The sequence below is a fragment of the Nicotiana tabacum genome, chromosome 5 (genome assembly GCF_000715075.1).
Source record: "Nicotiana tabacum cultivar K326 chromosome 5, ASM71507v2, whole genome shotgun sequence".
NCBI lineage: Eukaryota > Viridiplantae > Streptophyta > Magnoliopsida > Solanales > Solanaceae > Nicotiana > Nicotiana tabacum.
Window position 1 is genome coordinate 9,069,767 of NC_134084.1, and position 25,946 is coordinate 9,095,712.

At 37.6% G+C, this 25,946-nt stretch overlaps 1 protein-coding gene and 1 non-coding gene across 2 annotated transcripts; both read right to left on the reverse strand.

Moving 5' to 3' along the window:
• Positions 1-1,243: 1,243 nt before the first annotated feature.
• TRNAT-AGU (transfer RNA threonine (anticodon AGU)) lies at positions 1,244-1,317 on the reverse strand. Its single transcript has one exon. It is a non-coding gene; the product is annotated as a tRNA-Thr (tRNA).
• Positions 1,318-3,440: 2,123 nt separating this feature from the next.
• Positions 3,441-6,493, reverse strand: LOC107804002 (uncharacterized). The gene is made up of 4 exons (XM_075253316.1): positions 6,162-6,493; positions 5,909-6,043; positions 5,607-5,816; positions 3,441-3,663 (listed from the first exon to the last, which is right to left on the reverse strand). The coding sequence occupies exons 1-4, from the start codon at positions 6,357-6,359 to the stop codon at positions 3,628-3,630; spliced, it is 579 nt and encodes a 192-aa protein (XP_075109417.1). The 5' UTR covers positions 6,360-6,493; the 3' UTR covers positions 3,441-3,627.
• Between the last annotated feature and the right edge of the window lie 19,453 nt (positions 6,494-25,946).

A 25,946-nucleotide genomic window follows, 5' to 3' on the forward strand; every position in this document is an offset into this window, starting at 1 on the left:
AGTTAAGACTTTTAGTTCAAATTTTCAAGATGAAATAAATACTCCTAATTCCTAAATAACAGTACTTAGAAATGCTTGTTTGTGCACTTCCCCCTAAAATCCTGACCAAATAAGCCCAATTAGTAGGTACGGCACAACACTATACTACATCATACACACAATTCAACCAAAGCAACATAACGTGATTTAGTTAATCATGTCGTAGATCAAGTCAAATCTCAATGAATATAGGCGCAGTAGACCCCTAAGATCTAAGGACGTGGCTGCACTCACTTCTAAACTAGTTCCTCCTCGTTAATCAAGTGGTTCATTCGGTCTAATAAGTGTAACGCATTAGTTGTTCATTCTCAAATTGGGCAATCAGAGTTGAAGAAGGACAATAACAACAACAACAACGACACAGTGAAATTTCACTAGTGGGGTCTGGGGAGGGTAGTGTGTACGTAGACCTTATCTCTATCTCGAAGGAATAGAAAGACTGTTTTCGAAAGACCCTCGGCATGAAGAAGGACAATAATTCATTTTTAAAAACCAGTGTTCTTAATACCAAAGAGTTGGAAGGAGATCTTATATTGCTTTCTCATTTTTTTGTGTGTATAATTTCTCCTATTTTCTTCATTTTTATCACATTTATTCTACCATATGCTTAAGACAAATCTACATAGACACTTAAATGAATTGACTCTCATACAATAAATTTTGTCGGTCTTTTTAGGACTTAATATAATTAATAGAGAACGTCACTAATAACGAATTAAAGTATGTTCTTTGACTTATTTTCGTTACTGTGTTAAGACTAATTATGTTTAGGAAGAGTTTAACTATAATATGATTTTGATAGAAAATGTCTTTGACCATTTCCCTTTTTTCTATGACTCGTGTTCATTATTTCCAAATTCCAATTGATACCTTTGCATTTACAAAACAAAAAGGAACATACAAAGGAAATTTGGAAGGAAGTAACAAATATAGAACAGTGAGAAAGTGTTTTATTTGACAGTCCAACTTCCTCTTTAGTTTTATTCGTCAATTAGTCCTTATTCTCTAGTTTTAGAAGTTAGTTTAGATTTTTATGTATTTTAATCTTCAAATTTAGATGCATTTTCATCCAAATTTTTAGAAGAGATGGGAAAGTGCTTGATTGAAAATTTAAAATTTGAAATTCTTTGAATGCTTCATCTTTCCCTTCATAGGTTACAAATTCAGTATTAGCAGCTTGATCAAGAAAAGGAAAAAAAATAGTTGCTTTCATTGAGAGTCGAACTCAAGACCTCCCGCTTACTAAACGGGTGCTCTAACCAACTGAGCTATGAAAGCCACATGCCGTTGTCGAACAATAAAACATATTTGTACGATATTTTGGAAATGACAAACAAATATTGGCGGGCCCACGCATGATCTAATGTTACATGGATTATTTTTTTCTATTCAAATAGTAAAGGGTCCAATTGACCTATTTCCTTGAGTTTACAGCCTCTAGTGTAGTATATTTTTTCCGGAAAAGGCGTAAAAATGCCACTCAATTTTCAGAAATGGTCTATTCATGCCATCCGTTAAAAAAATGCTCATTTCATGCCACTGCCGTTAAAGAAATGGCCCATCCATGCCATTATTGACTAACAGCAGTGGCATTGATGGGCTAAATAAAAATTGAGCCATTAGTCAATAATGACATGGATGAGCCATTTGTTTAACGGCAGTGGCATGGAAATAACAATTTTTTAACGGATGGCATGGATAAACCATTTCTGAAAGTTGAGTGGCATTTTTAGGCTTTTTCCGTATTTTTTTCTCTTTTTCCTGGTGAAAACGAAATATTATATTAAATACTAAGCCTTACACTATAGGGTACATAATCCTTATTTATTTGGTGGGGAATCAAAATACAGTAGTCCTACAAATACATTCATCCATTTTTAGCAAAGTTCATTTGCCACTTGATTTCAACCTCTGTATGTATGGTTTAATTAGTAGAGGGCTCCCCAATTTATTACTCCCTAGTTATTAGCATCAACCTGCAATTATCAAACATATATGATTACAGAGGCGGAGCTAGACAGTTGGGAGCGGGTTCAACCGAACCCAGTAGCTTTGATTCTAACCCTATATTTATCTTAAAAATCCATTAAATATGTACAAATTATTAATTTAGAACCTAATAACTTTAAATGATTAGAATCTCGAACCCATAAACTTGAAATCCTAGTTCTGCCTCTGTATATGAATAGTGGTTGTTTCTTTTTAATATCATACTGATACCTGAGCAAAATCAAGTTCAAACTCCGACATTAATAGTAAAAATTATGATGTTTTGTTTCTAAAATCTCGAGTCGTGCTCATATTTCAGCAAAAGTATGTGTTGCAAAAGGGACGCATTTTTAGTAGCCAATTATTCAAGCACCATAGCATCCGTATTACACCTCATATTCAGGAAAAACTTGAGAGGAACATAACGAAAAAGCAAGAAGAAACAAACCTATACCGTATAACTCTCTATATAACAATCATTCACTATAAAAGACAAGTTTTCCTAAAACCGATATTTTATGTTATGTTATAATATATATTCTCTATAACAACACTTCACTATAGCATCTAAAAAATATCAGAATAAATATAACTATTAAAGAGAGGTTTGACTGTACTATATTTTGTCTAAGTCAGAATAGTGATATGTAAAATGAAATGAAAAGTGTATAAGATTTGAAAAGTAAAATGATAGTAGGATTTTTTTCATCTACGATTGAGCTCTTATATTTTCTCATCCTGATGAATTAGATAAGAAAGAATAGTGCTGCATCTTTTCTTTATATGTAACAAGCTATGCCTTTCTTCTAAAAAGAAATAATATCATTATCCTATTTTATAGAGTTAATATAAGATTCAATAATAGAGTAAATATCTCATTTTATTTTACCAGTCAAGTTGTTCAAATGATTATATAGACTACACTCAACGGTCGCTATTTTATCACATCATCACATGTACATCTTGACTCAAGGCAGCCCGATGCACAAGGCATTATGTGTTCACGCAGGGTCCGAAGAAGGGCCGCACCCAAAGGGTAGGGTATGATGTAGACAACCCCAAGGGATATGATGTCAGGTGACGTACATCACGACTCGTGATTAGAATAAAAATTAAGGCAAAATATAGACATCTCCCTAAAGTTGACCACTATTTTCATTTAGCTACTTCAACAGAGCCTTATACCTATTAGATACTCCAACCTCACTCAATATGTGGTCCATTAAACAACTAGGAACAGTATAAGCCAACTTTAGAGAGCCAAAAATTAACCAAAATAAGTTGCACTACCATAGATCAAAGTGAAACAACTGACCAGCTACAGAGGATTTCTCAAAACCAAGTAACTCCAATAAAAGCATCATCATCAAACATAACCAGAATCATAACATCAGAACACATTTTTCCTTGTCTTAGTAATAAAACACAGATAACCTACATTCTTAATGACATAACTACAATCGTAGAAGGCAAATCACAGCACTTTTTTTCATGTTTCTTAGTAATAATACAATTAAATGACACTACATTCTCAACAATAACTAAAACAGTAGAAGACTGACAAGAGCTTAAAGAGATGACTAGCTCACTGCGTAGCTTTCACATCAACATTGGAATCAGTAGTTCGCTCACCACCTGCCAAAAATAAAAGGGTACTTACAACAAAGAATAGCAAAGCAGGGCAGACCCAAACAAATTTAAAGCATCAATTTTTCTCATCATTTGTCTGTATATAAAACAATTTGGATGTTCCAACCTGCACAAAGCAAACATCTTGAAGGCTTGATCCAGAAAATGCAGACCTTGCGATCGAGAAAGACAAATTGCAAAGACAAGGGAGTTGAATGTTTAGGTATACCATTATTTTGATGTGAAACAAAACTCCTGTCCTACTAAAGGATTTTCCAAAGGAACCTAATTACACTACAGGAAAACAGACCTTCAGTTACGACCCACGAAGTCGCCACAAAATCAAGGGCTTTTCATGGCAACATATCTAGTTGTATGAAAAGTAAAGATTTTGAATTCAATAGGTAATGCAGTTTGCATCTCTATAGAAATTAAGGCATTTATTGTTTCCTTAAAAACATGATGTAATCCACCAAAATTGTTTTTTCAAATTATTGACTCAACTGGACTCCAGGGAATGCATAATGAACTAGAGCAACTAGAGTAATAGAAAGCCATGAGGAGCGGTAGACACAGATTTTACAAAATACTAACACCTCAATGAAGTTCAGCTTTAGCAAAAGATATGCAGTTGAGTAACAACAAAGCACATCAGTATATTGAACACTAATGCAAGAAGCTCTTCCAATGAATCACATACTCTTGGAGTAATTTATAACCTTCAGACTGTCTAGGTTGGAAAAAAGTTTTCGTGAGAATCTGATTGAGTTCAAAATCATTTCTTGGTAAAAAAGAAAAAATGAGATGGGCAGAGAAAAGCTACACATTCTCCTAGTTCTGCTCTTAAAGAAATTGTTTCTTTCTTCGGTACTAAAGATCCTTGCCATCATCAAGAAGAAGAAACAAAAGAGAGAAGAAAGTGAAAAAAAAAGATTATGCTGCAGCTTAGCCTTTTAACTATTACAAGGTTTAAGCTCTCTTAATCTACTTTTTTTTCTGATGATGGCAAGATCTTTAGTACTGAAGAGAAGAAACAAATCCTTTAAAAGCAGAAATAAGGGAATTTGTAGTTTCCTGGAGAGGCAAAGCATTATTGTTTATGCGAGACTTGTAATATTTCTACCTGAACAACATAAAAACTGCAGGTACAAGTGATTTTATAATTTATTTCTTAACACAGAAAATGACAAAACAAAGTCACATATATCATAACAGCATTGATCTATGGCATCATGTGAATTCTCTCATAAAGTGAATTCGCCAACATACTTGTTGCTAAATAACTAAATATCAGAATGCATCCATTTCATTCCTTCTCTCATTTAACAATATGGAAAGAATCATGGTGTTGGTTGGGGCTGATCATGAAGTTTTGAGCAGTTATCTTTTTGGTGTAATGGAGGTTGCCGGCAAGCACACACAACATAATTTTTACACCATTGGCAAAAAATGTTGGCATATTGGAATATAATAGATACAAATGGAGTGAAATTAGTGATATTGCGGACCTGATCACAATTGAGGCATAGTTGTTGTGTACCAAAATGCACAGGCATAAATCAATGAGTTGTATGCTAGAGAAAACATACACCACCCCCCCACCACCCCCAACACACACACGCCGGTCAACGCAGCAAAAAACCCCACGAGGGACAAGGTAATCCTAAGAGGGCACAACCATTGGAAGTTTATATATCTTAGCATAAGCATGTTCATGGGTGAAGCCATATGTCTGATAGTTGACCGCCCTTCATCGGAAAATAGCACTGAGTATATAGGAAAATTATTAGGTTTTATAGGTATATAGCATATACTGAACACTCTTTGTCGGAGAATTTTTTCACTTCTTTCAAGTTTAAAGACCCTTGAAAAAATTCCTAGCCACTGAGCATGTTGCATATAAAAGCAATGTAAGTAACAAGTGAGAAGATGCATAAAAAAAGGTTTACCTTCACCACTGGATTGTTTCTTAAGCCTGCAAAATATAATTTCTTTGTCTCCATCAATCCCCACCACGCCAATGTTTGAAAGGTCTTTACAGCATCAGAAGCAGCAGCATTAGCATCAGCATCCCTATCTTGAAAGGTGATACGACACCAAAAACCAGCAGCAAGTGATGTGGTCACAGTCAAATTTTTGACAAATTCGTATCTTTTATTCTAACAAATAGAAGACAGCCAAATTAAAAGGGGCAGACAGAATAACATTTTTCTCCAAGCATAAGGCAATTATATAAGAAGATTTTACTTACATTCTGTGAATTGAAATCGTCAATGGCCATGTGAGACAGCTCGGTATATCTTGGGATGTTCTCGCAACCCCGTTGTGGATTAATTGGAGCCACAACACTAACCCCCAATGGCAAATCCAAATTGATATCAAAACCCTATTTTGCATAATACACGAACAACAAAAAGGACAAATCACACACAAAAAGTGTGGTCTAGTACGACAACTGAAGTGAAACGAGAACTATGAGGTCATAAGTATGAAAGGGTACGTACCTCGCTCTCATCCACCTGCCGATTATATTCCAACCGAAGTTTCCGGGACATAGGGCGACCATCGACATACATACCATAATCGTGATCAGGATCAGAATCAATATCAGAATCAGCGACATTTGAACCAACTACTCCATTTTTACTACTCTTCTCTTCCAAAATTTTTTTCCCTCGGCCATCATTCTCTGGAAGTGCCATCTGCAATCAGAATCGGAAGCTGCTGAAAATGTGACAGAGATTCCAACGGGCAAGTTTAGGAATTAAAAAAAAAATCACTTTTTTTTTTTCTGAAGGCTGTAAAAATTTTAAGGATATGTTTGGAAAGCCGCTCCGCAATTAGAATTGGTGTCGTTAATATGGTAATAATTATTCAATCTAGTAATTATAATGACGTGTTTTTTTGTCACAATGTAATTATAAGGTACTATTTGATTGCACGAGTGTAATTACACAACTACATTAAATATTAAATGAACTATAAAAACTTAAAAGCTAAAAATAATAAATATATCCCTATAAATAATTTTTTATAAGTATAAATGATATTAGATTTGGTATTGAAGATGCATATTTTTTCTTGAATATACACTAATTAATAATCATATATTTATAACTAATATTGTAAAAATAATTTTTATATATTTTCAAATTAATAGTATTTAATTTAATTAATTATAAAAACTAAAAACATACGTTCTATAACAACAACATGAAATATATGTTTGATAAAATAAATTAATATTTATAATATAATATCATAACATTATGTGAATGTTTGACATAACAAATCTATCTCTTTCTAACTAAAAAATGAACAATATGCAATAACAAGCCAATACTACTAAAAAAAATAAATTGGAACCATAAATATAACATAATTTCAAAATCCAAAAAATACCCCCCCCCCCCCAAAAAAAAAATATAACTTAAATATATTTCAAATTCCAACATAATAAAAATAAATTCCAATACAACTTAAGATTAGAAAACATAATAAGTTTATAATCTTATTCAACAACGAAATTTTACTTTAATGACATCCCTCATTATATGCCAAATTTGTTAATGACTCATTATTTCTAATATTAGGAAGGAAGTGTAGGGCGTGTTTGGTATGAAGGAAAATATTTTTCAATTTTCCCAGGTTGGCTTAAATATTTTGGAAAACATCTTCCTTAAGAACTCATTTTCCTCCCATTTGAGGAAAATATTTTCCTTATCAAAAGAAAGAAAAATATTCTCCAAAACTTCTTCTCAACTTTGCACATCTTATTCCCCACCCTCACCCACCCCCACACCCACCCACCCACCCCCTCTCCAAAAAGGCATTTTTTTAAAAAAAAATTTTTTTTTCCGTCACCACCAACCCTGCTACCCCTTCCCCAAATTTTTTTTTACTTTTTTTTTATAATTTCAAATTTTTATTTTTTCGTTTTTCTGCACCCCCACCCCCACGCTCATACTCCCGCTGCCCCACCCCCTACCCCCGCACATTTTTTTTTTTACTTTTTGTTTTGTAATTTTAAATTTCTGTTTTTTCTTTTTTCTGCACTCCCCCGCCCCCCTCTCCCCCCGCACAATTATTTTTTTTTACTTTTTTTGTAATTCCAAATTTCTATTTTTTATTTTTTTCTACACGGGAAAAAAATATTTTTTTTTTAAATTTTAAATTTTATTTTTTGATCTTTCGGTTTACAAGTTCGAAATTTTACAAGTTCCAAAGTTGTGCGTGTAACGATCCGACCGGTCATTTTGAGCTTTAGCGCGTCGTTTAGCAGTTTGAGGCCATGAGCAGCTTCACTTCGGGTATTATGACTTGTACGCTTGGTCGGAATTGAATTACAGGAAGTTCAGAGTTTATTTGGAAAGAGAATTCTCAATTCGGAAGCTTTAAGTTGAAAGAATTGACTAAGATTGAATTTTTGAATAAACGACTTCAGAATCGGGATTCGAAGGTTCCATCAGGGTCATATGATGATTGCGAACTTGGGCGTATGTCCTGATCAAGTTTTGGAAGACTCGGGAATGTTTCGGCACCTGATGTGGAAGTTAGCATTTTTGGAAGCATTTCATAAGTTTGGGTTAAAGTGCATTTCAGTGTTATCAGTGTCCGTTTGAGATTCAGAGACTGAGAATAGTTCTGTATGGTGATTCTGGTGTTAGAAGCGCGATCGGAAGTGAATTCGGAGGTCCGTGGGTCATTTTGGAGTCATTTGGCTAAAGATAGAAATTTGAAGGTTTTGAGGAGTTTGCCCGGAAGTGGACTTTTTGATATCGAGGTTGGAATCCGATTTCGGAAGTTGGAGTACGTCCGTAATGTCAAATATGACTTGTGTGTAAAATTTGAGATCAATCGGACGAGATTTGATAGGTTTCGACATCGAATGTAGAAGTTTGAAGCTCTAAAGTTCATAAAGCTTGAATTGAGTTGCGATTCGTGATTTCGCCATTGTTTGATGTGATTTGAGGCCTCGAGCAGGTCCGTGTTATGTTATAGGATTGGTTGTTACGATTAGACGGGGTCCCGGGGGCCCCGGGTGTGTTTTGGAGTAGCTTCGGAGCATTTTGTTGAGAAGTGGGATTGTCGGTGCTGGTGTGACCGCATTTGCAGTGTTTTGATCGCAAATGCGATTATGGAGCTCGCATTTGCGAGCATGGACATCTGAGGGAAAGTTCGCATTTGCGAACTAAGGATCGCTTTTGCGAGGCTGTCACCTTCGCATTTGCGAAGAATCTGGTCGCAAATGCGACCTGGGCAGGGACGGCTTGGCTTCGCATTTGCGAGACGGATGTCGCAAATGCGACAACTGTGACTGGAACCCAGGGTTTTTTATCCCGAGACTTAGCCCATTTCCTTTATTTCCCACTTGGTCTTAGGAGATTTTTGGAGCTTTTGGAAGAGGGTTTTTATCTAGCACTTTGAGGTAAGTAATTTCTACATAACATGAGTTAAATACATAGATTATGGGTAGATTAACATGTAAAAATTATGGAAAATCAAGGGTTTGGGTGAAAACTTAGGGTTTTGATAAAAACAAGATTTAATCACAAAATTTGTTATGGAATAGAGTAAAAATCATATATTCTTGATCCTTAAGTTATGGCTAACAACGTTTTTAAAAAATTTCCGGAATTCGGGCACGTAGGCCTGATGATGAATTTTAGGAACCTTGCATTTAGGGTTGGGAAATTGGTTTAATAATTAGAATATAGAATTTCGTTGATATTAAACCCCTATTTTGCATAATACACGAACAACAAAAAGGACAAATCACACACAAAAAGTGTGGTCTAGTACGACAACTATGAGGCCATAAGTATGAAAGGAAGGCAGGGTACGCACCTCGCTCTCATCCACCTGCCGATTATATTCATCCCGAAGTCTCCGAGACATACTGCAACCATCGACACACATACCATATATCGTGATCAGAATCAAAATCAGTGACATTTGAACCAACTACTCCATTACTACTCTCCTCTTCCAACTTTTTTTCCCTTGGCCATCATTCTCTGGAGGTGCCATCTACAATCAGAATCGGAAGCTGCTGAAAACGTGAGAGAGAGATTCTAACGACTCCACTTAGGGAAAGTTTAGGAATTAAAAAAAATCACTTTTTCCAAAAAAAATTACATTTTTTCTGAATTAATGTTTGATTAAGAAAATTTTTAAGGGTTTGTTTGGAAAGGCACTATTACTAGGGTAATAATTATGCAACCTAGTAATTATACAGTCTAGTAATTACAATGACATATTTATTGTTTACAACATAATTACAATATAATTACAAGCGTACTGTTTGGTTGGACAAGTGTAATTACACAGTTATATTAAATATTAAATGAATTATCAAAACTTAAAAGCTAAATATAATAAATATATGCCTATAAATAATTTTTACAAGTATAAATGATATTAAATTTGGTATTTAAGATGCATATTTTTTCTTGAATATACATTAATTAGTAATCATATATTTATAACTAATATTGTAAAAATAACTAAAAACTTAAACATATGTCAAATTCCAACATAATAAAAATAAATTACAACTTAAGATTAGAAAACTGTGATGACCTGAAAGGTCATCTCTTGTTTTAGAAGTTAAAACTATGTTTCGAGACCTTAAAAACCTCTTTTTGTCTTACCTCGATTTGCGTGCGCAGTCCGGGCGCGTTTTCGGAAAGCTTTTATGTGAAATTTAAGAAAAAGATTGATTTTGACCTTTAAAATCGATTAAAGTTGACTTTGGTCAACATTCTTGGTAAACGGACCCGGACCCGTGATCTGACGGTCCCGCGGAGTCCGTAGTAAAATATGAGACTTGAGTGTATGCTCGAAATTGAATTCCGAGGTCCCTAACCCGAGAAAAGAATTTTTAAAGAAAATTATTTGCTGAAAAATATAAAGACTTTTAGAAGTAAAATGATACGTGTTCTTGATGGTATCGGGCCCGTATCTTGGTTCCGGAGTTCAATACAGGTTTAAAATAATAATTAAGTCAAATATGTGAAATTTGATAAGAATCGGAGTTGATTTGATATAAATCGGACCTTTAGTTGAGAAAATGAAAATTTCAATGTTCTTAAGGAATTTCATGAATTTGAGGTTAAATTCGTAGTTGTTGATGTTATTTTGATGATTTGATCGCACGAGCAAGTCCGTATGATATTTTTAGACTTGCGTGCATATTTGGTTTGGAGCCCCGAGGGCTCGAGTGAGTTTTGGATTGCAGGCTCTGATCTCGCAATTGCAAGGTCAGGCTTCGCAATTGCGAGCCTGTTAGGGTTGGTAATTGCGAGGGTCTGATCACAATTGCGATGCATGCCCTAGCCAGCCTTGCTCGTATTTGCGAGCATTTCTTCGCAAATGCGAAGTTCTCAGTAAGTCCTCAGTAGCCGCAAATGCGACGATTTCTTTACAAATGCGAAGATAGTAGAAATTCCCAAGGTCCGCAATTGCGAACCCATGATCGCAATTGCGATAAATGCACCTGTTAAGTGGGATTTGGATTTTTCATCATTTTTCAACTTTCTCAAAACCTAAACTCCCATAGGCGATTTTCTTGAAGAGAGTTCTTCCCCAAATCATACGTAAACGATTTCTAACTTGTTTTCTTCAATCTACAACATCTTTTTACATGATTTCATTTCAAAATTTAGGGGTTTTTATGGAAATTGTGTGTTTTTGGGTAGAAATTAGGATTTTTAAATTTTAGGGATTTGGACCTCAATTTGAGGTCCGATTTCAAAACTAATTGCATATTTGAGTTCGTGAGTGAATGGGTGATCGGGTTTTGGTTCGAACTTCAGGTTTTTACTAAGCGGGCTCGGGGTCGATTTTTGACTTTTTGGAGAAAACAATGGGAACTATATTTTCATGCATTAGAATTAGTTTATTTAGCATTTATTAACGTTATTAAGTAAATTATGACTAGATACAAGCGAAGTGGAAGTGGAACCGAGAGGTAAAGCGGTATTTGAGGCTTAATCTTGTTTGTGGAATCGAGGTAAGTGTTTGGCCTAACCTTATCTTGAGGGAATAGGAGTTGTGTTCTTATTTGCTATGTGTTAATATGAGTACGACGTATAGGTGTGGTGACGAGTATCTATACATCGGTGTCAATCGTGCCTGTGGGTCTTATACCATGATTGTTATGACTCTATTATGCACTGTCCATGCTTGAATTGATAACTGTCGATGTTGAATAAAGCTTATGAAAGTTTCTTGGTAATTGGCTATTGTTAAGTATTGCCTCAAGTTGAGTTTCATTATGTAAAGTAATTGTTGAAACGAGATTGGTTATAGCTGAATCCCTTGCCAGGATGTTATTGTTGATATTGTTGAATCCCTTGCCGGGATGTATTGTTCCTATTGTTTAGGTGAGGAAGAGTGTAAAGCATGAAGGGTGATGTCGTGCATGATACTGTGAGTGAGTGTAATGCATGAAGGGTGACGCCGTGCCGATATTGTGAGTGTTAATGCACGAAGGGTGATGTCGTGCCATGATTTGAAATTTAATGCACGAAGGGTGATGCCATGCCGATATTGTGAGGAATAATGCACGAAGGGTGATGTCATGCCATGATTATGAGAGGTAATGCACGAAAGGTGATGCCGTGTCATTTCTGTTGTTTCATATAGTGAGGATGAGAGTAAAAGTACGAAGGGTGATGTCGTGCACGTGTTACCATTTTTTTTATTGATTTAGATATGATGTTCATTATGCTCCTTTATTGATCTTTCTTTATTGGTTTATTGTTAGAATCTGATATTCCCCGCAGCATGTCCCCTTCCCACCCTATTCTGTTGATTCATGTTGCTACGATTCTGTTTGTACATGATTTAATTGCACAAGTATATATGATTGTCGTGTCCTAGTCTCTTCACTACTTCGCCGAGGTTAGGTTCGACACTTACTCAGTACATGAGGTCGGTTGTACGGATACTACACTCTGTACTTTTTGTGCAGATTTTAGTGGATACTACACTCTGTACTTTTTGTGCAGATTTTAGTACTAGACCCGGTGAGCAGCTGAGGTAGCTGCCTTCAGTCCAGAAAGACTAAGGTAGATCTGCTGGCGTCCGTAGAGCCTAAAGTCACCCTTCCTTGCTTTAGCTTTCTGCTGTCTCTTTTCATTCCGAGAATAGTTGTACTTTTCTTTTCAGACCAATATTTGTAGTAATTCGTAGATGTTCGTGATTTGTGACACCAGATTCGTGGGTAGACATGTATTGAAGTATTTGGATTTATTATAACTCTTCCGCGCTTTTCATTTGTTTAGCTATAGTTACTGTTTATAACTGTTTGGATTGATTGTTAATGTATAGAACCTTAATAGTTTTCTTGCCTAGCTTTCACGAGTAGGCGTGACTCATGAGGGTGGGAAATCCGGACCGTGACAAGTTGGTATCAGAGCTCTAGGTTACTTAGGTCTCACAATTCACGAACAAGCTAGGTAGAGTATGGGGGATCGGTACAGAGACGTCTGTGCTTATCCCCAGAGGCTACAGAGTTTAGGAATAACTTCATATCTATTCTTCTTTGTCGTGCGAATTGACACCTCAATGCTAATTGAACTTCTACTATGTTCTTTCGCAGATGGCGAGAACACGTGCTTCTTCATCCGCTGATCAGCAGCCCGAGCCCCTAGTGGCCACTCCTACGAGGGGCAGAGGATGAGGATGAGGCCGTGCTAGAGGCCGAGGTAGGGGCAGGGCTCAGCCCAGAGGAGCAACACCAGCGGCGGAGCCTCAGGTAGAGTTTGAGGAGGAGGCTCCAGCCCAGACCGTTCCAGCAGGGCCAGCTCAGGTCCCAGATGGGTTCATCGCTACCCCAGTACTCCAGGATGCTCTGGTCCGTCTAGTGGGCCTTATGGAGAGTGTCGCCCAGGCAGGCTTACTTCCTGTAGCAACAACCGTCTCTCAGGCTGGAGGAGGAGTACAGACTCCCGCTACCCACACTCCGGAGCAGATGGCTCCCCAGTTTTAGACTCCAGCAGCTCAGCCAGTTGGGGTAGTTCAACCGGGTATTGTGGCTCAGACCGGTAATGGAGCAGCTATGTCTGCTAATGCTTTGTAGAGGTTGGACAGGTTCACCAAGCTCTTCACTATTACTTATGACGGTACATCTTCAGAAGATCCCCAGGACTATTTAGAGAGCTGTCATGAGGTTCTACGGAACATGGGGATAGTGGAGAACAACGGGGTCGACTTTGCTGCTTTTCATCTGTCAGGTTCCGCCAAGACTTGGTGGAGAGATTTTTGTTTGGCTAGACTAGCTGGGTCACCGGCTTTGACTTGGGATCCGTTCTGTCAGTTATTTCTGGAGAAGTTTCTTCCTATCACTCAGAGAGAGAACTATCGGAGGCAGTTTGAGCGTCTCCAGCAGGGTTCCATGACTAGCACTCAGTACGAGACCAGATTTATTGCCTTGGTCCATCATACTCTTATTATACTTCCCACCGAGAGAGAGAGATGGTGAGGAGGTTCATTGAGGGACTCGCTCAGCCTATTCGACTGCAGATGGCTAAGGAGACAGGGAGCGAGATTTCTTTTTAGGATGCGGCCAATATGGCTAGGAGAGTTGAGATGGTTCTAGCTCAGGGGAGTGGTCAGGGGTCTTACAAGAGGCCTCGTCATTCTAGCAGGTTCAGTGGTGCCTCGTCTGGAGGCAGGGATTCTTTTGGTAGAGGCCATCCTCCCAGGCCATTTCATTCAGCACTTCAGGCTTCTCACGGTGCTCCAGGTGGCCGTGGTTCTCATATGCAGTATTCTGATCAGTTTCCCTACAGTGCGCCACCAGCTTCTATTAGTGCACCTATGCTCCAGAGTTTTCAAGATTGTTACTCAGGCCGTCAGGGTCAGCAGTCCCAGCAGCCGAGGGCTTGTTATACTTGTGGCAATACGAGGCATATTGCTAGATTTTTCCCTCAAGCACCGAGCAGTTCTCAACATCAAGGTTCCCGTGCCATAGTTTAGGCACCGAGTGTTCCATTGCCCATTCAGCCAACTAAAGGTAGGGGTCGAGGTGTTAGAGGTGGAGGTCAGGCCGTTAAATGTGGAGGTCAGGTCGTTAGAGGTGGAGGCCAAGCAACTAAAGGTGGAGGCCAACCAGTAGGAGTCCGTCCTCGGGATGTAGTTCAGAGTGGTGGGGCCCAGGCCCGATGTTATGCTATTCTAGCCAGACCTAAGGCTGAGGCCTCTAATGCAGTTATCACATGTATGGTTTCGGTTTGCAGTAAAGATGCTTCAGTTGTATTTGATCCGGGGTCTACATATTCCTAAGTATCATCTTATTTTGCCCCTTACCTGGTTGTGCCTCGTGATTCTTTGAGTGCTCCTGTATATGTGTCTATACCTGTGTGTGATTCTATTGTTGTAGATCGAGTCTATCGCTTGTGTATGGTTATTATTGGGGGTCTTGAGACCCGTGTAGATCTCTTACTTCTCGATATGGTAGACTTTGATGTCATTTTGGGGACGAATTAGTTATCCTCTTATCATGTTGTACTTGACTGTCACGCCAAGACTGTGACCTTAGCCTTGCCGGGTTTGCCTCGATTGGAATGGATAGGGACTCCCAGTCAATTTGTCAGTAGGGTTGTTTCTTATATAAAGCTCGGCGTATGGTTGAAAAATGGTGTTTGGCTTATTTGGCGTATGTTCGTGATTCTAGTGCTGAGGTTCCTTCTATTGATTTTGTGCCCGTTGTTCGTGAGTTTCCAGAGGTATTTCCTTCATAACTACCGGGGTCCCTCCCGACAGGGATATTGACTTTTGCATTGATTTGGCTCCAAGCACTTAGCCCATTTCTATCCACCATATCATATGCCCCCTCCAGAGTTGAAAGAATTGAAAGAACAGTTGCAAGACCTGCTTGATAAAGGCTTTATTAGACCTAGTGTCTCGCCTTGGGGTGTGCCAGTGTTGTTTGTTAAGAAAAAGGACGGATCGATGAGGATGTGCATAGACTATCGGCAGTTGAACAAGGTCACAATCAAGAATAAGTATCCATTGCCGAGGATTGATGATTTGTTTGATCAGTTTCAGGGTGCCAAAGTGTTTTCAAAGATTGATTTGAGATCTAGCTACCATCATTTGAGGATTAGGGTATTCGATGTCCCTAAGAGAGCTTTTCGCACTTGGTACGGGCATTATGAGTTCTTAGTGATGTCATTTGGGTTGACAAATTCCCCAGCAACTTTCATGGATTTGATGAACCGAGTGTTCAAGCCTTATTTGGATTCCTTCATGATTATCTTCATTGATGATATTTTTATCTATTCCCGCAGCTAGGAGGAGCATGAGCAGCATCTTCGAGTCATTCTCCAGACTTTGAGGGACAATCAGTTATATGCTAAGTTTTCGAAATATGAGTTTTGGTTGAGTTTAGTTGCATTCTTGGGTCATGTTGTATCAGTAGAGGGTATTCAAGTGGACCTAAGAAGATTGCGGCAGTCAAGAACTGGCCTAGACCCACATCAGCCACAGAGATCTGGAGTTTCTTGGGTTTGGCCGGCTATTACCGTCGGTTTGTGGAGGGGTTTTCATCTACTGCAGCCCCGATGACCAGGTTGACCTAGAAGGGTGCCCAGTTCAGGTGGTCGAACGAGTATGAGGCGAGCTTTTAGAAGCTCAAGACAGCTTTGACTACAGTGCCGGTGTTGGTATTGCATACAGGTTCAGGGCCATATATAGTATATTGTGATGCATCTCGTATTGGACTTGGTGCGGTGTTGATGCAGAATGGCAAGGTTATTGCATATGACTCACGGCACCTGAAGATCCACGAGAACAATTATCCAGTTCATGATTTGGAGCTAGCAGCCATTGTTCACGCATTGAAGATTTGGAGGCATTATTTATATGGCATGCCGTGCGAGGTGTTCACGGATCACAAAAGTTTGCAATACTTGTTCAAGCAGAAGGAGCTAAATTTGAGGCAGAGGAGGTGGTTGGAGCTATTGAAAAACTATGATATCACCATCTTGTATCATCTGGGGAAGGCCAATGTAGTGGTCGATACTTTGAGTAGGAAGTCAGCCAACATGGGCAGTCTTGCGTATATTCCGGTCGGTGAGAGACCACTTGCTTTGGATGTTCAGGCTTTACCCAGTGATTCCGTGAGGTTGGATATTTCTGAGCCTAGCCGTATTTTAGCTTGCACAGTCGCTCGTTCTTCATTATTTGAGTGTATCCGAGATCGACAGTATGATGATCCTCATTTTCTTGTCCTTAGAGACACAGAGCAGTACAGGGTGCCAAACAGGTTACAGTGGGAGGTGATGGAGTTTTGAGGATGTAGGGTCGAGTTTGTGTGCCAAATGTAGATGGACTTCGTAAGTTGATTCTAGAGGAGGCCCATAGTTCCTGGTATTTTATTCATCCGAGCACCGCTAAGATGTATCAGGACTTGCAACAGCATTATTGGTGGAGGAGGATGAAGAAGAATATTGTTGCGTATGTTGCTCGATGTTTGAGTTGTCAGCAGGTAAAGTACGAGCATCAGAGACCTGGTGGTTTGTTCTAGAAGATTGAGATTCCCGAGTGGAAGTGGGAGCGTATCACTATGGACTTCGTTGTTGGACTCCCATGGACTCAGAGGAAGTTTGATGCGGTATGGATTATTGTTGATAGGCTGACTAAGTCAGCATATTTCATTCAAGTGGCAGTTTCCTATTCTTCTGAGCGGTTGGCAGAGATTTATATCCGAGAGATTATTTGTCTTCATGGTGTGCCCGTGTCTATTATTTCTGACCGAGGTATGCAGTTTACCTCGCATTTCTGGAAGACAGTTCAGCGTGAGTTGGGTACTTAGGTCGAGTTGAGCACAATATTCCATCCTTAGACGGACGGATAGTCCGAGCGTACTATTCAGATTTTGGAGGATATGCTCCGAGCATGTGTTATTGACTTTGGAGGTTCATGGGATCAGTTCTTTCCATTAGCAGAGTTTGCCTACAACAATAGTTACCAGTCGAGCATCCATATGGCTCCCTATGAGGCATTATATGGTAGGCGGTGTCGGTCGCCGATTGGATGGTTTAAGCCGGGAGAGGCTCGGTTGTTGGGTACAGATCTAGTACAGGATGTCTTGGATAAGGTGAAGATTATTTAGGATAGGCTTCGTACAGTCCAGTCCAGGAAAAAGAGTTATGCTGACTGTAAACTTCGCGATGTGACATTCATGGTAGGGGAGCGGGTATTGCTTCGGGTGTCACCCATGAAGGCGTGATGAGATTTGGGAAGAAGGGCAAGCTAAGCCCTAGATTCATCGGTCCTTTTGAGATTCTTGATCGAGTGGGAGAGGTGGCTTACAGACTTGCGTTGCCGCTGAGTTTATCAACTGTTCACCCAATGTTTTATGTGCCCATGCTTCGGAAGTATCACGACGATTCATACCACGTGTTAGACTTCAGCACTATCCAGTTGGACAAGGACTTGACCTATGAGGAGGAGCCGGTAGCTATTCTAGACCGGCAGTTTCGTTAGTTGAGATCGAAGAATTTCCCTTCAGTTCATGTGTAGTGGAGAGGTTAGCCTGTTGAGGCAGCGACCTGGGAGTCCGAGTCCGATATGCAGAGCCGTTATCCTCACCTTTTCACCGACTCAGGTACTTTTCTATGTCCGTTCGAAGACAAGCGGTTGTTTTAGAGTTGGAGAATGCGATGACCCCAAAAGGTCATCTCTTATTTTAAAAGTCAAAACTGTGTTCCGAGGCCTTAAAAACCTCTTTTTGTCTCACCTCGATTTGTGTGCGCAGTTCGGGCGCGTTTCCGGAAAGTTTTTATGTGAAATTTAAGAAAAAGATTAATTTTGACTTTAAAATTGATTAAAGTTGACTTTGGTCAATATTCTTGGTAAACGGACCCGGACACGTGATCTGACGGTCCCGTAGGGTCCAGAGTAAAATATGGGACTTGGGCGTATGCCCAAAATCGAATTTTGAGGTCCCTAGCCCGAGAAAAGAATTTTTAAAGAAAATTATTTGCTAGAAAATATAAAGACTTTTAGAAGTGAAATGATATGTGTTCTTGATGGTATCGGGTCCGTATCTTGGTTTCGGAGCCTGGTACAAGTTTAAAATAATAATTAAGTCAAATCTGTAAAATTTGATAAAAATCGGAGTTGATTTAATATAAATCGGACATTTAGTTGAGAAAATAAAAATTTCAATGTTCTTAAGGAATTTCATGAATTTGAGGTTAAATTCGTAGTTATTGTTGTTGTTATTTTGATGATTTGATCGAACGAGCAAGTCCGTATGATATTTTTAGACTTGCGTGCATGTTTGGTTTGGAGCCCCGAGGGCTCGGGTGAGTTTTGGATAGGCCATGGAGTGAGTTTGAACTTAGGAAATTTCTGATGTTCATCTGGTATTTATTGCATGCTCTGAACTCGCAATTGCGAGCCTGTCAAGGTTGGTAAGTGCGAGGGGCTGATCGCAATTGCGATGTATGCCCTGGCCAGCCTTGCTCGCATTTTCAAGCATTTCTTCGCAAATGCGAAGTTCTCAGTAAGTCCTCAGTAGTCGCAAATGCGACGATTTCTTCACAAATGCGAGATGGCAGAAATTTCAAGGGTTCGCAATTGCGAACCCATGATCGCAATTGCGATAACTGCACTTGTTAAGTGGGATTTCAGACGGGATTTTCATCATTTTTCAACTTTCTCAAAACCTAAACTGCCATAAGCGATTTTGTTGAAGAGAGTTCTTCCACAAATCATAGGTAAACGATTTCTAATTTATTTTCTTCAATCTATAACATCTTTTTACATGATTTCACTTCAAAATCTAGGGGTTTTCATGGGAAATTGGGTGTTTTTTGGTAGAAATTAGGATTTTCAAATTTTGGGGATTTGGACCTCAATTTGAGGTCCGATTTCAAAACTAATTGCATATTTGAGTTCGTGAGTGAATGGATGATCGGGTTTTGGTTCGAACTTCGGGTTTTTACTAAGCGGGCCCGGGGTCGATTTTTGACTTTTATGGGAAAAACATTGGGAAATATATTTTCATGCATTAGAATTGGTTTATTTAGCATTTATTAACGTTATTAAGTAAATTATGACTAGATACAAGCGAAGTGGAAGTGGAAACGAGAGGTAAACCGGTAGTTGAGGCATAATCTTGTCCGTGAAATCAATGAAAGTGTTTGGCCTAACCTTAGCTTGAGGGAATAAGAGTTGTATTCTTATTTGCTATGTTTTAATATGAGTACGACGTATAGGTGTGGTGACGAGTATCTATACGTTGGTGTCAAGCGTGCCCGTGGGTCTTATACTATGATTTTATGACTCTATTATGCATTGTCAGCTTGAATTGATAACTGTCCGATGTTGAACAAAGCTTATGAAAGTTTCTTGGTAATTGACTAATATTGAGTATTGACTCAATTTGAGTTTCATTTTGTAAAGTAATTGTTGAAACGAGATTGGTTATAGCTGAATCCCTTGCCGGGATGTTATTGTTGATATTGTTGAATCCCTTATCGGGACGTATTGTTTCTATTGTTTGGGTGAGGAAGGATGTAAAACACGAAGGGTGATGCCGTGCATGATATTGTGAGTAAGTGTAATGCACGAAGGGTGATGTCGTGCCCATATTATGAGTGTTAATGCACGAAGGGCGATGTCGTGCTATGATTTAAGAGTTAATGCACGAAGGGTGATGCTGTACCGATATTGTGAGGAATAATGCACGAAGGGTGATGCCGCTCCATTTCTGTTGTTTCATATGGTGATGATGATAGTAAAAGCATGAAGGGTGATGTCGTGCACGTGTTACCGTTTCATTATTTTTTTGTTGATTTAGATATGATGTTCATTATGCTCCTTTATTGATCTTTCTTTATTGGTTTATTGTTAGAATATGATATTCCCCGCAGCATGTCCCCTTCCCACCTTATTCTGTTGATTCCTGTTGCTACGATTCTGTTTGTACATGATTTAACTGCACAAGTATATATGATTGTCGTGTCCTAGCCTCTTCACTACTTTGCCGAGGTTAGGTTTGACACTTACTCAGTACATGGGGTCGGTTGTACTGATACTACATTCTGTACTTTTTGTGCAGATTTTATGACCCGGTGAGTAGCTGAGGTAGCTGCCTTCAGTCTAGGAAGACCAAGGTAGATCTGTTGGCGTCCGTAGAGCCTAAAGTCACCCTTCCTTGTTTTAGCTTTCTGTTGTCTCTTTTCATTCCGAGAACAGTTGTACTTTTCTTTTCAGACCAACATTTCTAGTAATTCGTAGATGTTCGTGATTTGTGACACCAGATTCATGGGTAGACATGTATTGGAGTATTTAGATTTGTTATGACTCTCCACGCTTTTCATTTGTTTAGCTATAGTTACTATTTATAACTGTTTGGGTTGATTGTTAATGTATAGAACCTTAATAGTTGGCTTGCCTAGCTTTTACGAGCAGGCGCCATCACGACTCCCGAATGTGAGAAATCTAGGTCGTGACACTACAATATAGTACTTCATCAACCTTATTCAACAACGAAATTCTACTTTAATGACATCCCTCATTATATACCAAATTTGTTAATGACTCATTATTTCTAATGCTAGAAAGTGTAGAGTGTGTTTGGTATGAAGGAAAAATATTTTCCGAAAAATGTTTTCCAATTTTCCTAGGTTGTCTTAAATGTTTTGGAAAACATTTTCCTTATGAACTCATTTTCCTCCCATTGGAGGAAAATATTTTCCTTATCAAAAGAAAGGAAAACATTTTCCAAAATTCTTCTCAATCTTCTCCACCCTCACCAACCCCCACACCCACCCACCCAACCCTACCACATGCCTACCCACCCACCCCCTCTCCAAAAAAGGTTTTTTTTTTTAGATTTCAGTTTTTTTCTGTCACCATCCACCCTGCTACCCCCTCCCCCTCCCCCTCCCCCTCCCCTCCCCCTCCCCCCAAAAACATTATTTTTTTACTTTTTTTTTGTAATTTCAAATTTCTGTTTTTTTATTTTTCTGCACCTTTGGCCAAGCTTCTCCAATCCAAAAACACTTTTTTTTTGCTTTTTTCTATTTTAAATTTTAAATTTCTATTTTTTCATTTTTTTGCAGCCCCCCCCCCCCCCCCCCCCCCCGACAATTATTTTTTTTACTTTTTTTGTAATTTTAAATTTCTATTTTTATTTTTTTCTGCACAGTAAAAAAATATTTTTTCCTAAATTTTCAATTTTATTTTTTCATCTTTCGATTTACAGGTTCGAACATTTTACAAGTTCCAAAGTTATGAGTTCGGAGATTTATGTGTTTGAAAATTTATGAGTTTAGAAATTATAAAGTTTACGTGTTCGAAAGTTCGCGGTTTCGAAAATTTAGCGATTCGGAAGTTTATGAAATTTGTGGGTTCGGAAGGTTGTTGGTTTGAAAGTTTATGGCTTCATGTTTTTTGTATCTAAATTATTTATGAATACTCTTGAGAAGTTATTTTCCTTAATTTGCGTACTAAACACGGGAAAATGAATAAGATTACTACTTGTTTTCCAAAAAAGTATTTTCTCGAAAAATATTTTCCGTTATACCAAAATACCCATAGTTTCAAAAACTAGAATAATAACACAGTTACGCTAAATGAAGAAAATAAAATAAATAAAAAATAAAATAGACGAGCAATTACATGGATCATAAAAAGTGAAGGTAGAGAAATAAAAGATAAATAATGTACAAAAAAATATATTTTAAAGTTAAAAAATAAATTAAAAGGTAAAAATAAATTAAAAATTAAAATAATGGAAATAAAAAGTTTTAAAGAAAATAAATTAAAATAAAAACAAAAGGAAGGAAATTAAAAAGTAACCTTGTAATTACATAGTTTATTACCATCAATTCTCACCCATTCCCCTCCCCCTTCCCTCCTTGAGAATTAGAGAGTATAATTACACCTCTCCAATTACACCCAATTACATGTTAACCAAGTAATTACTTGGCCGGACAAACATGCTAAATTGTGTAATTACACCCAATTACACCTAAATCCAATTCCAATGTGGCTTTCCAAACAGGCTCTAAATTTCACTTGAAGTTGAATTTCGGAATTTTGAAAAAATTTAAAAAATCCTAAAACATTATTTTGCAAAATTTTGACTTCAAATCACTCACAAAAATTCAAAAATAGCTCCAAGTTGTGTTCATGTCCCAACACAACTCTAATTTTTAAATTTTATATTTTTGGTAACTAACTTATTTTATTAATCACCAAGAATCAATTACAAATCCATAAGCAAAGCTAACACAGCTTGCTATCAAATCTCATGACAAAGGACATACTATACTCCCTAGAAACACAAGCTATGCAAACAAGACTTGTTCCAAGGAGTTACTCGAATACTACAAACATAGGCTATTTCCTTAGCAATATGCTCCCACGCTCTATTTTTTTTGTTCAAAGATTCGAAGGTTCCTTTCAATCCATATTTGATGAACTGCTTCTGCATACACAATTTTGAACACCTGTACCCATTGGGATTTCCCTCTAGAATATTGGATTGCCCATTGTGTGAACTGCTGCCAATCCAGAGCTCACAAGTGTTGTGTCTGTATCCATTGAAATAACTTGTTCCAAGTATTCTTTGTGTATTCACACTGTATAAATAGATGTTCTCTCGTTTCCTCTTGCATTCTGCAAAGCATGCATTGAGTATCTACAGTAATCCCCCATTTGCTTAGTCTATCACAAGTCAGCAACCTTCCATGCAACATTAATCACATTGTGAATTTTGTTTTTGGTCTTGCTGCGTTATTGAACATTAAGCTCTTCCATTCCACTCGACTATAGTTACCAAGAAAATATAGGTAGATTTGTCGGATCAAACTTCTTTTGTGTGGTTGTTCAAAGTGTCTGCTCTTCAATATCTCTTTAGCCTCTATTACTTTTTTCACCATCCAGCAATCTTGCTGTAATATTGTCATGTTAGTGATTTGCTGCCCTTTGAAGTAATATTTGTGTATCCATCGAATCCACAGCTTGTCCTGCTTGTGTGCTAAGTCCTAGCAAGTCTTTGCTATTGCTGCTTTGTTCCAAATCTTCAGGTTGGTGAGGTTAAGACCACCCCCAACTTTGGGTAAGCAGACTTTATCCCACGCAATCAATGCTTTTTTTGTAATTCCATTGGCCCCGACCATATGTAGGACCTGCATAATCCCTCAATAAGCTTGATCACTTTTATAGGTATTACAAACAATTATGCCCAGATAGCTTGTATACCAAACAAAACACTGAACTAATTGAGTCCTCCCCGCATAAGACAAAGTCTTATCAGCCCAAGAAGTAATTCTGACAGTGGTACACCAAGGTATTTGAAGGGCAATTCACCAGCAGAGAGGCCCAAATACTGCAGTATTTGCTGTCTATGATCTGAGTAAGTTCAGAGGCATCTCTACTATGTAACTAAAAAGCAGTTTCTCATTTCAATCAACATCAAGTTACTTTGACGTTGAAGCATAAAGATAGTTGATATTACCTGCTTCTGAATTTCTGACCAAGTTTGTTCCTCAATGAATTTGAAACATTAATATATTCTGAACATTTCATCAGATTGACACTACTACTCCTTTTCAGTGTTCTTGTTGTGTTAAGTGCTTGATCTTGCACAAGAATGAAAATATTTTGTCAGTTAAAACCTTTTTTGGTAATCTTACAGCTGTGCAAAATAACATAAACCACGATGTCGGACATTAGCCCATGCACAACACGGGCACGCACCCATCTAGTCAACAAATAAATTAAAAGTAAGGGACCCCTTGAATTGCCAATATATCATCATAAAATAATATTCTTCTTGGCGTAACTGGTAAAGTTATTGCCATGTGACCAGGAGGCCACGGGTTCAAGCCATGGAAATAGCCTCTTGCATAAATGCAGGGTAAAGCTGTGTACAATAGACCCGTGTGACTAACCCTTCTCCGGACCTCGTGCATAGCGGTCCGCTTAGTGCACCAGACTACCCTTTTTTATTTAATGAGGTTAGAGTAAGCATAAGCAAAAGTAGGGCAGGGCCTTAACGGGGCAGGACAGGACACAGAAATATTTAAACGGGACACAGGGCATGGGTCAAAAACAAACTGTAAGAAACTCTTGGTTCTATAACTATAGGAATTTTGAATGCAGGGTTTGTGCTATGCACAATGAGTTGCGTAATGGGAAAAGTATCAATAACTTCTTAGTTTGCTATTTTTTTTTTTAATTTATTGGTATTTTAGTTTAATATAGACTTAATATTTTATTAATGCCTGTTAATAGTCTCTTTTGTAAAATATATTTTCTTCTCCATGCAAGTCTTTGAAATGATTATACTACAATATTTTGGACCAAAAAGAAGATAATAGTGCAATATCTCCTTTTAAAATTTAAATTTTGGCATTTTTCACTCTAAACTTCCCTAAAAATTTATTGAGTCAACTTAATATTTTTTTCGGAGGGAGCAAAAATAGTTCTTTTGATCGACGTACTCTATTTTTTTTCAATTAATTGTATAATTCTAAGTAAATATAAATCTAATGAAGTACAAGCTTTACTTTCTCTTTAATAAAACTGATAATTTGTTTGTTTATTAAAATCCTCTTATGTTAAATAGTTATTAGATTTTAAAGTTTATTGGCATTGTTTTGTTTCACTTTTTCTCATTGTAACATTGATATTTATATTTAGACTAAATAATATTTTTTTTTCTTAATATACATAGACAACTCTTATTCACATGTTAGTTTTAAATATTATATTAAAAAGGTCAAAAAAATTATTAAAAATTGAATAGAATATTACATTACAAAATATTTAAAAAAAATAAAAATAAAGAAGAGTCTAAATGGGGCAGGACAAGGCTTGATAGGGCGGGCAAGAACAGGATAAAAGTTTGAAAAATTAGTAAATAGGACAAGGCAGGGCGGATCAACAACAACAGCTTAGGGGGACAAAACTTATGTCGTATCTTTAATCGTTTTAAATTGAGATTATATCTTGAATCTAAAATAGCTTATATAATTATAGTTATTACCCTTTTATATATGCTTTCACAGGAAAAGAAAATTTAGAAAAATATATTTTCTCTAATTTTGCATAATTGTAGAAATTTTGGCAGACGCGTGCAATTTTCATGTTATGTATAGGGATATTGGTTTTAATCTTGGATAAGTAGGTGATTTGAATTTCTTTTTTCCATTTTCCTTCCCAATAAAATTAGCTAATTTCCATTTTTTAAATTTCATATTTTTCTTGGTTTTCCGAAATTAGTAAAATGAATGGAGGGAGTACGTTATTAA

Coding starts and splice junctions, on each gene's coding strand:
- LOC107804002 (XM_075253316.1), bottom strand. CDS start 6,359: ATGGCACTTCCAGAGAATGATGGCCGAGGGAAAAAAATTTTGGAAGAG. Junction 6,044..6,161: donor GGCAGGTGGATGAGAGCGAG/GTACGTACCCTT, acceptor TATGCAAAATAG/GGTTTTGATATCAATTTGGA. Junction 3,664..5,606: donor GAAACAATCCAGTGGTGAAG/GTAAACCTTTTT, acceptor TATTTTTGGCAG/GTGGTGAGCGAACTACTGAT.